Source organism: Protopterus annectens, chromosome 2.part0, assembly GCF_019279795.1.
Source record: "Protopterus annectens isolate FY-2018-M chromosome 2.part0, PAN1.0, whole genome shotgun sequence".
NCBI lineage: Eukaryota > Metazoa > Chordata > Ceratodontiformes > Protopteridae > Protopterus > Protopterus annectens.
This window is the reverse complement of record NC_056728.1, coordinates 258,729,765-258,744,451: the sequence shown is the minus strand read 5'-3', so window position 1 is coordinate 258,744,451 and position 14,687 is coordinate 258,729,765. Positions and strand designations below refer to the sequence as shown.

At 37.1% G+C, this 14,687-nt stretch overlaps 1 protein-coding gene across 1 annotated transcript in view; it reads left to right on the top strand.

Annotated features, from left to right (window-relative positions):
* Window positions 1-14,687, top strand: part of PTPN4 (protein tyrosine phosphatase non-receptor type 4) — a 3,248,454-nt gene that overhangs the window by 661,663 nt on the left and 2,572,104 nt on the right. Inside the window, exon 4 of the mRNA XM_044060734.1 lies at window positions 5,846-5,924. Coding sequence (XP_043916669.1) covers window positions 5,846-5,924 — 79 coding nt within the window. The remainder of the gene's footprint in view (window positions 1-5,845; window positions 5,925-14,687) is intronic.

Genomic DNA, 14,687 nt, shown 5'->3' with positions numbered 1-14,687 from the left:
TCCAGGATCGCACGACAGTTGGGAAATGGGCATATACCTTTTACTTCCCTTACAGTACTCCTACATAGTGCCAGTACTTCACTTCAGTGAAATGAGATTCGGTGAAATGAGCTTTCAGTAATTTGAGCTTTCAGTGGTTAGGTCAGGGTGAATTCAAATTCAGTGAAATGAGCTTTCAATGAAAAAAGTCGACCCATATACATATATATATATATATATATATATATATATATATATATATATATATATATATATATATATATATATATATATATACACAATTGTGTGTGTGTGTGTGTGTGTGTATTTTTTACTTTAATCAGGAAGGTGAATCCAAAAGAAAACATTTATGCATGGTCCATAAAAAGGGTGAGGAGTAGACATGATTTGACAATGATGAAAAAGTAACAAGATTTGTTGAGTACTTAAGCTGTTAATGTTTTTTGAAATTCATGTGCAGTTACATCGGAGTATTAATTATCTGGATGTCACTATTCGCAAATTAAATACACGTTTTTTTTTTCCGATGCTTTTAGGAAATCACCATTTTTCCAATTTGTGTCTTCATATTTCCAGTTATCACCCCTTTTCATAAAAGAAAATCTTTGTAAGGGGTCACTTTTTTAGGTTGTGTAGTATGGTCTATGATTACAAACCTTTTTAAAGGAAAGGGAAGCTCCTGAGGAAATGATTTGAGATTGATCGATCCTCCTGATATAATGAGTAGCTAGAGTTTAAAAGTGACAGAAGGCAGAAAAAGAAAGTATTTGCCATTATTACGAAAAATGGCCAAACCACTGGCAAAACACAGAATATGACTGTGGACAATATATTTGAAAGGGCCTAGGTTTTAGAATATAACACAGAAGCAGGAGCCACTTAAAATATTACCAAAAAGAACTGGAGTATTTTTAAAAGTGATGAAAGAATCCACCGTTTAGTGGGGCACAATCCAGAGGGTGTTTTTAAATGAGGTACAACTATAAAAGACTGGAGAAAGCTAACACTGGGCCACCCCACGAGATAAGAGAGTGTGATAAAAAGGGAATTATCAAGTTTGGGCTTTGCAAGCAATGTAAATATGTTTTTGAATGTAAACTATTAATAATATGGGAAAAATCCTATAAGACGGATTAACTGTTGTAACTGTGGATCCGTTTTGGTGTTTCATTGCAAACCTTCTAGCCTCTGTCCGTCATATATGGCAGCAGGTAGGTTTATAAGTGCATTTGTCACACACGACTAAACCGTACTGTGTAAAAGTTACATAACCATGTAATTGCTTCTTCACTATTTCTGTACTATCTCTGCTAACAGCTTCATGTGTTATTTTTACATTATGTTTTTAAAAAAAAAAAATCTTCAGACAACTGATCAATCCTGCACAATATACTTTCTCAAACTGATGTCACTGTCTTTCATACAGTTACTGCCTTATCACATTTTATTTATTTATTTATTTCCATTTGATTACTGGGGAGGTCCACTGGGCTTGGGGGCCCGTTTTCAGTGGAGGCCCGGGGAGAAAAGCTCCAGCAGGAAACAGCAGTTTAATTACATAAAAAATTCAGAGACAGTTGTATTACAAATAATAGTTAGCAATAAAAGAATAAAATGTTAACAATTTCAGTTGTTCAGAAGGAAATACTGGCTTATGGCATAAAATCAGAATTTACTAATTGGGTATCTATGCTGAGTATATTGAAGAGGTTAGGTAGGTAAAAGAGGTTAGCCAGGAGAGAAGTGGGATGATAGCTTGAGAGGAATGGGCTGGAGAGTGCAATTGCATTTCCTGTTTGGGCAGAGGTAAGAATGAAGATGTTTTTTGAAGATGTTATGGTTGGTGTAGGACCCAAGTGTGTAGGGCAGGGCATTCCATTTTTTGGCTAGGGTAAAGGGTAAGAGTAGTTGACCTGTGAGGCGCTTAGGTTTTTGTACGATGATTAGGTTTTGGTGAGAAGATCTAAGTGATCTAATGGGGGTGTAAGGCTGTAGAATGTTAGAAAGAGCAGGGCAGTTTGTAGGGTGGAACAATAATTTGTGGGCTGTTATGATTTGAAGAAAGTCAAGGTGATTGGGGAGTTCAAGCCAGTTTAGGGAGTGGAGGGAGGTGCAGTGATGAGAGGAGGATTTGGCATTTGTGGCAAATCTAGAGATTTTGTTGTAGCATTGTTCCAGTTTGGCGGTAAGTGTGGAAGATAAATTAGTGAGGATGGGAACACCATACAGAAGGGAGGGAAGTAGGAAGGTAAGAGGCAATGGTAAGTCTGGTGTGAGGAGAGAGGTTGTTACTATACAGTAAGCCAAGTTTTATGTGTGTTTTTTTTATGTTTAGCTGGATATAGTCATTAAATTTTAGTTGGTCATCAATTATAACGCCAAGAAGCGTGGAGGAGACAATCTCAATGGTGGAGGTGTTGTGGCTGGTAATTAAAAATGAGTCCTTATCTAGAGAGGATGATTTAGACGGGGTGAAAAGGAGGATCTTAGTTTTGTTTGCATTTAGGGCGAGATGATTTTGGAGCATCCAGTTTTCAGTGGTTGAGAAGGCACTCTGTGTTCGGACTTTTAGTTCTGTTAGATTAGGGGCACAACAGATTAAAGTGGAATCGTCAGCATATTGCACAATTTTGGTGTTGGGAATGGCTTTGTGGAAGTCATTAATAAAGATGTTGAATAATAATGGGCCGAGTATGGAACCTTAGGGCACTCCAGTGGGGGTAGGAAGGAAAGTAGAGGTAGACTGGCCCCATTTCACAGCTTGGGACCTGTTTGAAAGGTAGCTGGAGAACCAAGAAAGAGTTTTTTGGCAGAGGTTGAGATTAGAGAGGTGGTTTAGAAGGTGGGAATGACAGATGGTGTCAAAGGCTTTGGATAAATCTAGAAGAACAGAGGAGACTATGTTACCGGAGTGACGTGCTGAGTTGACAGAGTGCAAGAAGGAAAGAAGGGCGGTGGTAGTACTGTGTCCAGGGCGCAAGCCGTGTTGGTTAGGAGAGAGTAGTTGGTGTTTGGTAAGGAATGGCAAGAGCTGCAGGTGGATACATTTTTCAAGAATTTTGGAGATAGGGAAGAGGATGGCTATGGGACGGACGTTGGAGACAGTGCAATTTTTGCCACCCTTGTGGAGAGGTAGAATGAAGGCAGAACGCCATAGTTTGGGTACGTAGAATTCGAGTAAAGACCTATTAATTAGGATGCTGACGGGTATGGCCATAGAGTCAGAATATATTTTTAGGAAGGAGGATGGAATGCTGTCGGGCACTGGAACAAGGCTTTAGTTTTTGGAGAAGTTTCTTTGTTAGGTCTTTGGATACAGGTTTGAGTTTGAAAGCGGGGGCAAGAGATAAGGGGACTGAAGATTGAGCGGGGGGGTGTTATTGTTGGTGAAAGTCTTGGTTAGCTCAGCGATAGAAGAGGTGAAAAATAAATTGAAAAGGGAGGCTATTTCAAGGTCAGATATGCTGGTATCAGGGGAGGGGTTGTTTGTTGTACCTGGTCTAAGGAGGGAATTCATTGAATTCCAGAATTGTTTGGGATTTCTTGCATGGTTTTCTTGAAGTTTGATGTAGTAAGACTTATCTCTAATGACTTGCTTTTTGACTAGGTTTCTCAACTGCTTATATTTAAGGAAGATTTCTGGTTGCTTATGTTTAAGATGGGCTTTCCAGGTTTTATCACTTTGAAGCATTATCTTTTTTGTGTCATTATAAGTGCATTTGTCACACACAACTAAACCATACTGTGTAAAAGTTACATAACTATATAATTGCTTCTTCACCATTTCTGTACTATCCTGTAGTATCTCTACAGTTCCATTCAAATCACCTTTCAGTAGACATATTTTTCAGGAAAAGAGAAAAACCAAGAACCTGTGTCTAGAGAACAGGCATCTTACTGTCCACAACTCTTCTAGTAGTTTTACCGTTTCCATGTGGTTAATATTTCACCATATTTTTTTTATTCCATAAAATTGTACCTTTTCATTTCAAACTTATAGTTAAATGTGGTTAAATAAATAATTCACCGTTTTTTGTGGTTTGTAAGAAATTCAAGAATTCCTGTTAATTGTCCATTCAGTATAGGTTTATTTTAAGAAATGTTTTCTTGTTTTATCATTTCAGTATGATTATTATTTTACCACATTCTGCATTGCTTTGGCTGCAAAATTGCAATACAGTAACATTTCAGTTCAGACCTATACTAACAGTTATATATGGGTAATGCTTCATGATATTTTATAATTTCTAAATAAATTTTGTTGATGCCATTCCCAGTATTTATAAACATGAACACTATATTTAACTAGCTAGAAAAGAAGAAAAATAAAAAAACCTTTAAACTTTGTTTGCTTAGTCATGTTCAGTAGCTCTCTGCATATATGATATGTATGTGTGAAACCTTGTACTGAAATGTTACTTTTGGACACGAGAGTTTAAATGAATAAAAATCTTATTGGAAAAAAATTAATAAAGCAGCAAGTATAAAATGTTTTCAAAATTTAAGGAAATGTCAGGTTGTACTTTACATTTATTTTCTTACATTCTTTTGTTACTTCCACAAATTGTAAATCGCTTTTGAAACTCAACTCAGCATTGTCTTGCATCTTTGTTGCTAGTCCACAGATAAAATTGTGGCAGGTTGTGCAGTTGCCGAATTGCTTGCTCCTTCTCATAGCATTTTAGAAACTCAATCATTATAAGCTTAAGCTTCTTCTGTTTAATATTTACTCTGAAGTTAACAAATGCTGAACCATCACCTAGCATTTATTTATTTTTTGTCAAAAATGGTCCCTTCCTCCTCTGTAGTTTTCACATAGCCTATCAGAGATGCCCATTCTTCACCTTTCATAGCTCCAAAGAATCTGAATTTCACCTCCTTGCCTTATCCTGTGTTGCAATCAGTTGCAGTTCCACTTGCTGAACAACTTTTACCTTTTCTACTGCCTTATTCTGAATATCAAGTATTTGGTCACATGGCTACTTAATGATTGTGAAGGAACTCTGCGTCCTCTATTCCATCCATCTCCAAATGTTGAAAATATCCCCCAGTCAGTCTTAACATCTGCAACATTTATCCATAGCAGTTTTCTGTGATCTCTTCTCTTGTGATCCTGAAGCTAGATGGCTGTCCTGCCACAACACATGGTTCAGTTTATTGCAGAAATACTGAAATTCAGTTGCACACTTCATTTATTGCATCATCAATCATTCTGTTGCACCTTCACTGCTCAGTGTCAACTCAAACCCCCATCAAACAAAGTTTTACTTTATAGTTTAGTAGTTTTAATTATTAGAATTGCATAGCATAGTGATTTTTTTTATAATTGCATTTAATTGTCAGTTTAAGGACTAGTCTGCAAGCGCCTCTGAGGACCTTATGAGGGTAGAAGAACTGAAGAACCTGCTAGCAGCACTTACTTTATACTGACATGACAGATGGCAATGGTGTTCTTAGGCATTTATCCAAAGCTGATGATATTTCATTTACAGAATGAATGCATGTAAGGGTTTATAAAGCCAAGTGTTGAGGTTTGCTGCTACAGTGACCACTTCTCCACTATCTGTTGTGGTATGCATTCTTGCATGTACCTGTACTGTCCTCCTTGGTTCCTTTCTCTGCAGATGATGGGCAGAGAATTGTTTGCTGTAGTAGAGGTGTTGCTACAGCTTCATATTTTTTTTGCAGAAGATATTGATGGAATTATTATAAGGGCTCCTATGAAGACTGCGGGCAAAATGTATGTTTGTATTTTGACTGATGGATGCAGCTTCACATACATCTTCCTGTAGCTGACTTCCTTAAAGATTTGCTGTTAGTTCATGTCACCTGTTTTTATTTGCAGGAGGTTCTCCCCATAGTCTGAACTTCAGAGTCAAATTCTTTGTTGGTGACCCAAGCAAACTTCAGGAAGAATATACAAGGTGAGTGTATGTCATCATAAGCATTTGAAGAAATTTAGTAGTTTTTTTTCAAAGTTTATGTTGTCTACAATTTGTAGCTTATGTGCATCTTTTAGTATGAAATTTTATATGAGTTGGTCATATCATAAACCAGGTATAAAATGTAAAAATTAAAGTGTAATGGGCTAAATATATTAGTATTTAACGGATTGGAATTTTACCATTCTTTTACTTGGGGACTGCCAGACACTGCTACCTGTAGCACTTACTTTAATAAATTCTAACCCGTGATCCATCCTTTTAATTATGTAAACCTCAGTATACATCTGTAAGTAGTTGTGCCTAAATTTTTTGGTACCTGTTCAGTTTACAGAGGTATGGTTAGGGGCTATAGCATTAAGCCTTTCTCTTCAAGGGCTTTTCTAAGATCTTTGATTTGGTTCCCTCATACCTTTAATTTATCCTCCTGTGTGCAGGCTATGCACTACTGCCTTTACCCATAGCTGGAAAGGAGGGACTCTCAGAGGTCTTTCTTTGGCCCCTTTATTATATGCAGTTTGCATCTATACCCTTGCATCTGACAGCTCTGTCTTACTTTGATAGCAGCCTGAAGTATGTCTAGTACACTGGTTCTTACAGAAACAACAAAGGTTTTGCCAACTGGTTTTTCACTTCTCATCCATAAGTAAAAGAGGCCCCAGCTAATTACAAAACATTTGAAACCAGCTCTTGGTTTGATAAGTACCTTTACCTTTGTCTTAAACTTTAGATAATTTCTTATTTTCATGTTACTAAAACACAGATAGAAATTTCCTCTCTTCTCAGACTTTTCTACAACTTTTACTGCCTTTTAGCAAGAAGTATAGAACTGCCCTGTATAAAGGAATAGTCATCAATGGGTCTGTGTTAGATTATCTAAGTTCCAAAACTTAGAAATTCATATGACTGAGACTGTATGATTGAAGTTTTGGAACTTCAAACATTTAAAAAAAAAAAAAAAAACATTTTTTTTACATTTATGTAGGGGGCAAGCCCCCCTGCACATTAAATATACCAGCTCCTGAGATAACACTACATTGAGGAAGAGGGCAAATTTTCCATTCTGTGATGTACCACAAATTCCATTCAAACTGTTCAAAGTTCCAGAACTTTGATCATATGGTCCTGACCATACAACTTTCTGAGTTTTGAAACTTGTTAGGGACCCTCATCAATACAACAGAATATTCATGGCCCTCATTTTACTGTCCTTTTTCCAGCATGCATAGTTTCCAGTGTAAACATTTGCTGTACATTCTTTTCATTGTTGATGTGACACCACGACCCCCTGTGCAAAATGGTGAAAAAGGTTGTTGCCAATGCCATTTATCAAAAATACAAGTTCACGTTTACAGTCCTTGTCAAATGAAGCAGCACCTCATAGGCCTTGGGGAGACCTGCAACCCATAATCTGGAGATCCCTACCTCTTTACCTACTAAGCCATTCTTGCCTACCTTATTCTGCTAGCTTGTTGCTAGGATCCTGTGCTCTTCACCCTCACAGAACTTGCTCATCTTCCTTCAACACAGACTGTTAAAGGCTTTGTTAATTGATGTAGTGCTGATTGGTCCACTGCAAAAGTGATTTCAGTTTGTAGCTTTTGCAAATTTTATCCTTGACTTATTCTTGATGTATTATATTAGGTGTGATGGTTTTTAATGCAACTGTTTATGCATTCACATTTTTCTCTGATTACTTACTTTATCCAGTTATGGATTGTCTGGCGCCTGAGCCTATCCAACCACTTCACTGGTGCAGGGCAGAGAAACTAATCCTGCATCAGACACCAGTCTTTTGCAACTTCTGAAGCATCCATGCATCAAGTGCTTAGGGGTTTTTGAGTTAGTTGTTCTACAAGTGTTCACCAGTTGTGGCTTGTAGGTTTCTTGCAAAGCAATAGTGAGATGTATTGAACCTGAGCGCTTCATTTCTCTGACTAGGCACAGCACTTTACAGCAGAGACCTAGTGAGGAACATTCACTCAAACAGTACATTGGGTTACAAGGAGCAGTATATATTAAATAGTGGTTAGATCAGAAGGGAATTCTGCTTTTTATTTAAGATCACAGTGTTTATAAACACCAGTATTAATAGTCATACATCCAGAGTATGTACTTTAGGAGAATTGATAAAGGGGTGATGGGTTAGCATGCAAACATTTCATAAAACTGTGTACATGTCACCACAAATATTGCAACTTAAAGCTAGCTTGACAAGACAGTAGTGCTTATTTAAAAAAAAGTCATGCAGCAGCACAGCACCATTTTACAATGATTTGGAGTTTTAGGTTTTTGTAGACTTATTGTTTTATTATAGTTAGTGTACAACATTTGGGAGTATTCTGCATGGCTTAGTATACATTTTGATGTTTATTAGTCATTGTATTGTTTAGCTTTCTTTAAGCTTTACAGTGACTTTGTTGTGGATTAGTAGATTAAGAATATACCCATTTATGTATGTGCATACACACTTGTGCATGGACCCTCATATGTAGTGTGGGTGTGTGTGTGTGTGTATATATATATACATATATATATATATATCTGTGTGTGTGTACATATGTAAGGGTCTACTGAAAATCATCAACAGACTCTCAAGTTGGCATCTGTAGCATTAACCAGACAGTGTACATGTGCTGACCTTGATGCATACAAAATTAAAACTTATTAAAAAAAACTTTTGAATAGAAATCTACAGTGGTGATTTTGGGGGAGAGAAAAACAAAGGTAAGAAATAAGTAAGCTTCCTAACATACATTTGGGTTTAGAATAAAAAAAATCCAGTTTGCATGTAAACATTCAGTTACTGTGTATACTGTCAGTGCTTTACATCTAAGCACCATGTCAAGAGTACTCAGTGTGTGAATTCTAAATGTATTTAACAAGTTCATTCATGAATATAGAACTGTAGTAGTTAAGCAATTATGTTTTGATGATGGTCAGAGTGTACACATTTTTTTTTGGACATAGAATAAACACTGGCACAAGATGCTTGTCAATGTTGGAGTGACACCCCAACCCATGTGCAAAATTCGGATGGCTATATTTGGCAAAATAAAATAGAAAGACCTGTAGCTTACCTCAGGGACGAGGACAAGGAAAATAATCATATAATATGAGGAGATTTCTGAAATATTTAGGGGTTGTAATGAAACCTTAAATAAATCCAAGATAGTTGAAGGACAGGGCTTGCATTTGGAGCTTTTAACTGAAAAAAAAATATGTTCACAGATTCAGTGGTATAACTGACATGGATCTCAAGAGAAGATAACATTGTTTGTGGATGATCATATGTTGTATTTGACAAATCCAGAACAAGGTATTTCTGTATTGGATATTATGAGGCATTTTTAAATATTTTCAGTATATAAAATAATTGAAGAAAGACAAAGGCAGTAGTTGGGAATTGTGTGCAGTCTTGTAAGTTTGTGCAAAAGTGAGCTTATTTATAGGGGCATGTCAAAAAATAAAGCATCTTGGTCGTGGCTGCTAAGAAGGCTTGAGAGGAAACTGAGCAGAAGATAGTTAAAAAAAATAATAATAAAATAACAGAGGCTAGATAGCAAGATACAGACAGTGAAATGTTTTTCATCCCCTAGTGCTTATATACATGACAGGCATGCTTTTATAAATGTGAAGTTATTTATGGACAATAATTAATAAAGAACTGAAAGAGTTTGTTTGGAAAGGAAAGTGGAACAAGGCTCGAGTGGGATTAGAGAAAGAGCATCTGCAATTAAAGATATTACAGATGTACAGGAGGTATCTGGAAACAATTGAAGGAAACTGCCTAATGAGCTAAGGTACTGTTCCTTTTTCCAGGCTTTTTCTCTTTTTCCATTGCATTGCCTACATTTCTTAAAACTGAACAAGAAGAAAGGAGGAGAAAAAAATAGGGGCACCTGTTTACTTTAGCATCCCTGTAACACAAAATAACTGAAAAAGCTTTAGTTTATAGCATGCAGTATATGTCATGTAATAAAAAATACTGTTAAGAACAAACTTGTTTTATTTACAGTTAACTCTTTCCTTCCTCTTCCTGTTTCCTAAATGTTTGAAATATTAATGACATGAAATAGGGCATATGCTTAGAAGTCCCTTACAAATTTTATAAAGTCAGTCCAATATTTCCAAGTGTTCTTGTTCAGCCATATTTCACAAATGTAATTCATGCTTTGTAATCCCACATTTTATTCATTAATTTCTGGTTTCCCTCCTGTTGATCTCCATCTCCCATATCCAATCTCTAGTTAATTTCCAGCATACTCCTGGTTCTTCTAGTCAACTGTTATGCTTTTTTTCTCTCTGAAGAATTTTCCTTTGGAACATTAAGGTTTCACTAGCAGTCTCTCTATGGGTTTTATGATCAGAAGAATAAGAAGCAGAATCCACTTCTGATATGATAGCTCACTTTTTGTTGGACAAACTTTATTTCTTCATTAGCATGTTCTGTATCAAAAATTGATTTTGAGCTTCCAGGAAAAAAAAATATTCTAAAATAAAACTGAGTACTGTAGCTTGAATCACACACCTGCATCTTGACATTCCCTGATTGCTAGAATAAATTTACTCTTCTGCCAGGTATACAGTGAGTAATCATTTTTCCGCAATCACTCACTGTCTCCCACTTTTAGTACTTTGTTCTTTTGCCATTGTTTTGTCAGAATCAACTCTTTCTGCTGATAGGATTACATCTTTACTATTAAAGGTTTGAGTTTTTGTTTCATGGCCAGGTTTGGAGCTTACACACAATGCACCCTTTCATTTCCTTCTGTGGACTACCAGGCCAGTTGCTTATTTTTGCTTTCATAAAATTAATACAGTCTGTTCCTTCCAGTTTCTCTGGTACAGTAGAAAATCTCAGGTGTTCCCTGTCCTCTAATTGTACTATTTTTGAAACTTCTCTTCTTGAGCAGTCTCATACTCGGTCAGCCTTTTCCTTATTTCAATCTCTGATTTTTTGTAGTTTTGTTACCTCATTTGAATATCTGTTTAAAGGTTCTTCTATTTTTTCCAGCCTTTGCAGTGTTTTGATTTATTTTAATCAGCTCTGGGCACATTTGACATATTTTTTCATCTACATTACTGGAAGACATGTCTTGCACCAAAGCTGGAGCTCGAATCGCTTTTTGCTGAGCAGTTGCAGGATTCTTCTCAGCCAATGTTTTCTCCTCTCCTTTTGTGACCAATTTTTTTTTTGGTTTCTCTGAATTTCTTTTTTGCAGGGGTGCAGACAGTGTACATACTAGCCAGTTACTGAAATTTACCTAAAAAGACATTCACTGGTTCTTTTTTCTAAGTTTGTTTTCACACTGGGAGAGCTGAAATTAAGCTGCTAGTTTGTAGGCATCTTGAAAGTCTCTCTCCATTTCCATCTTGGTCAAGATAAGCATGTTGTTCTTTTCCCTCTTGCTGTAGTCATATTTTGCTGCAGTTATGGCTTAAAAGGCCAATGTGGCCAGCCCTCCCACCACATAAAGAAATAGTAAACAAATGTTGCCTTGTATCATGGCACCTTCCTCTGCACAAGAACTTGAATTTTGACCTCTCCTTTCTCATTCTGGAGGCTGAAATTAATTCCACAGTCATTCTCCTTCATTTTCAATACTGTAGGAAGCTGAAAGAACGAGTAGTTAAAGGTCAAGGTCTTATTTTTAAAATGGATTAGTTTTCTGTCCATTTTCTAAAAGCTTTAAACCCCTTGAAATGTCCAATGCAACTGTATCCGACCATCTGTCAATGTACATGCTTCTGCAGTCTCTGTATGCTGGTACTTCCATCAGATAACTTCAAAACCCTTCTATATTAGGGCATTTCTAAAGGAGGTTTTTTTGTTTAAGACCACTGTGGGAAGCTGTATCAATCCCATCTGGGGTTTGATTTTGTTAGAAAAGTTAACTTTTAAATACTTTTCGTGAAAAATATTTCTGTTGGCAGTAATCTCAAGCAGTATCAGTCGGGAGTTACAAACCCTGATATGAAAATGACCTTGTACAGCTTTCTGTAATTAAAGAATGTTGCTAAAACAAATGTCTCCTTTATGCCCAGTGTTGTTTTTGCTATGTCTTTCAGCCAATTTGTTAATCTCAATCTTTTATCCAAACTACCAAAATGAAGGGGTACTTCTGATGCGTACCCTAAATGTCCACAGACAACTAAGATACTGTGACAATGAACTCAGTCTTTCACAAAAACAAAAACTTTTTTGTCTTCTTCAAAAAAGAAAGTGTCTGCTTGTATTGACATACCTTTTCCAAGTATCTGGCCTTTTATGCTTTTTGTTGTGATAAAATGCAACAAATGTCTACAAAGTACTTTTAAAGCATATTCTGTTAGAGCAACATGTTTTAGAAGGGTATATGCCGAAGACAGTTTAGATGCTGCAGCATGAACTGTCGTCCTCAATTACCAAATGTGGAGGTTAGAAGCTCTGTATGGATGCAGGAAGTGGGTTTGGCATGGCTGTGTTTCAAGGGATCCTGTAACTGTGCATCTGACAGAAATAATGGGTAGTGTTACGGATACATCACAGGTGTACACTGTCACACCAACACTCCCCGAAGAAGAGAATACAGTGGTGTAAGATATGTACCATAGTAACTGATTTTTGAGAAGAGATATTGCAACATTAAAACCTCTTTCTTTGTACTTAGATGTAATATACTTGGTGTTTTATGAAACTTTTGAAAGCCTAGGGTACCAGGCTTAAACTGCATGTCATTTGTAATTGACACTGTAATTTGAGATTTGTTCCTTTTTTTATTTTATGGTCGTATTTTTCAGTGATTCAGTGACCTTACAGTTAGTTTATTTAGGTTGGGGGAGTCAAGGGAAAAACAATAAAACAGATTTATATATATATATATATATATATATATATATATATATATATATATATATATATATATATATATATATGTATATGTTTCACTGTCCGTTTACTTTGCTGTTACACTTCTTAGTGATAATCTAATGAGCTGATGTTGCCTTTCATCCATTCATCAATGTGTGGGTTTCCAGATCAGAGTCAGTTTAGAGTTTGGCCACTTTCAAGCTCCTCCCCTTGTCCAGGGTTCCCTGTGATGACCGAGCTACCCCAGAACTTCTTTTGCCACCACAGTTGTAGGACTGACCTGTTGGTTATCAGTAGAGAGATGTTTGTTTTCAACAAAATTATTTTTCTAAAAAGAAAACAAAAATTAACTTTATAGCACTTTGTAGTTAGTATTACATTGTTTTTAGGTTATCTGTCTTCTATCTTGTCCCCCTCCCCCCTTTTTTTTTCAGGATGGCAGACAAAACCATCTGATTTTAAAAAGTGTGTGGCCTATGTCCACAAGTTGCCAAATCCTGACGAATACGATAACTGTGTGAATTGTGTAGAACCCTCACATTTGGATAACACCTGCTCCATTTGTGAAGCCTTTGGCTAACGGGCCATTGTTTTAAGATAAAAATAGTAAATCTTGAAAGGTCTCTTCCCAGTCTCTGCAGGAGAGAGTGCTCCTTCAGTTTCTACAAAAACCTTCCTACTCTTCAGCTGAAAAGCCTAAAGAAGAAAACCAAAGAGAAGGAAAGGAGAAATCTAAAACCTATTGGAAGAGGTCTCTAGACCATTCATCTTCCTCAGATCTGGCTTCTAAAACTTTGGCACCCATGCTTTTTTTGGATCTGATACTCAGTGGAGCCAACACTTCTCAGAAGTTCTCACTGGAGAATGCTTCTCCTATGCTCCATTCACCAATTTTATAAGAAAAGTGGTGCCATCATTCCAGACTCCCCTCTGCTGCGTCATTATTCTGGTCAGCCAAATCTTCCAGGAACCATATTGAAGTGGACATGTTGATGAGATTTCTTCGGACCCAGATCTAGTTGGGAGTCCTCTTGGCTCCAGCCTCTTGCTGGGGCTGAGGGAATGGCTTCCTCCCCACATTTAGTAGTCGAACCTTCTCATATCCAGTCTTTTGAATCAGAGCCAATGGATCCAACTTCCACCTGCGGCAAGTCTGCATCAGCACCTAGCCTTAGTTCATCATTGTCTGAGTTCTTTGATTTGGTCAGCTCTGACCGCTTCAAAATCATCTTGATTCTCAGAGCCAAATTGTTGGCATTTACTCCGGCATGGTGGGTTTGGAACTGAGGTCTTTAGAGCCGATGTTCTTCATGTTTCACTGTTGCAGTCATCACATTTGGGGTTATCTGCTTGCAGTAGCCCTCAGTAGGCCTGATTAACAAAGTCTTGGGTCCTGCGTCTGTTGCTGTCTTTTCTTCCATGACATCAGGTCGTCTGGTATAAAACATGTAGCTGACGCCATTACATCAGTCTTTCTTGCCGTGTGGTGCCCGAAGCAGAACCAGTTCGCAAGTGCCAGTCGACCGACTCCTGAAATGTTCGTTTTCGAGTTTCAGAACCGAAGTCTTCAACTAAAAGCTAAGTACCCCGTTGGGGAAACTTTTTCTTGCTCTAAACCGATGTCAGTAAAAGGAAATAATTGCATTTCTTGTGGAAAGCAAATACCTCATAAAGATTTTCATTCGTACTGCATTCCTTGCCTAGGCCCTGACCACGACGTACCTCAGTGTCAGTTTTGTGTCTTATTTAAACCATGAACTATCCGTCGGTCTATTTTCACTTCTAAATATTTTGGTGCTTTGTTCAATTATCCAGATATGTCTTCAGTAAGCCATCCGACTAACGACATTCCAAAAAAACGCAAAGATAAAGACAGAGACAGGCCGCCTAGG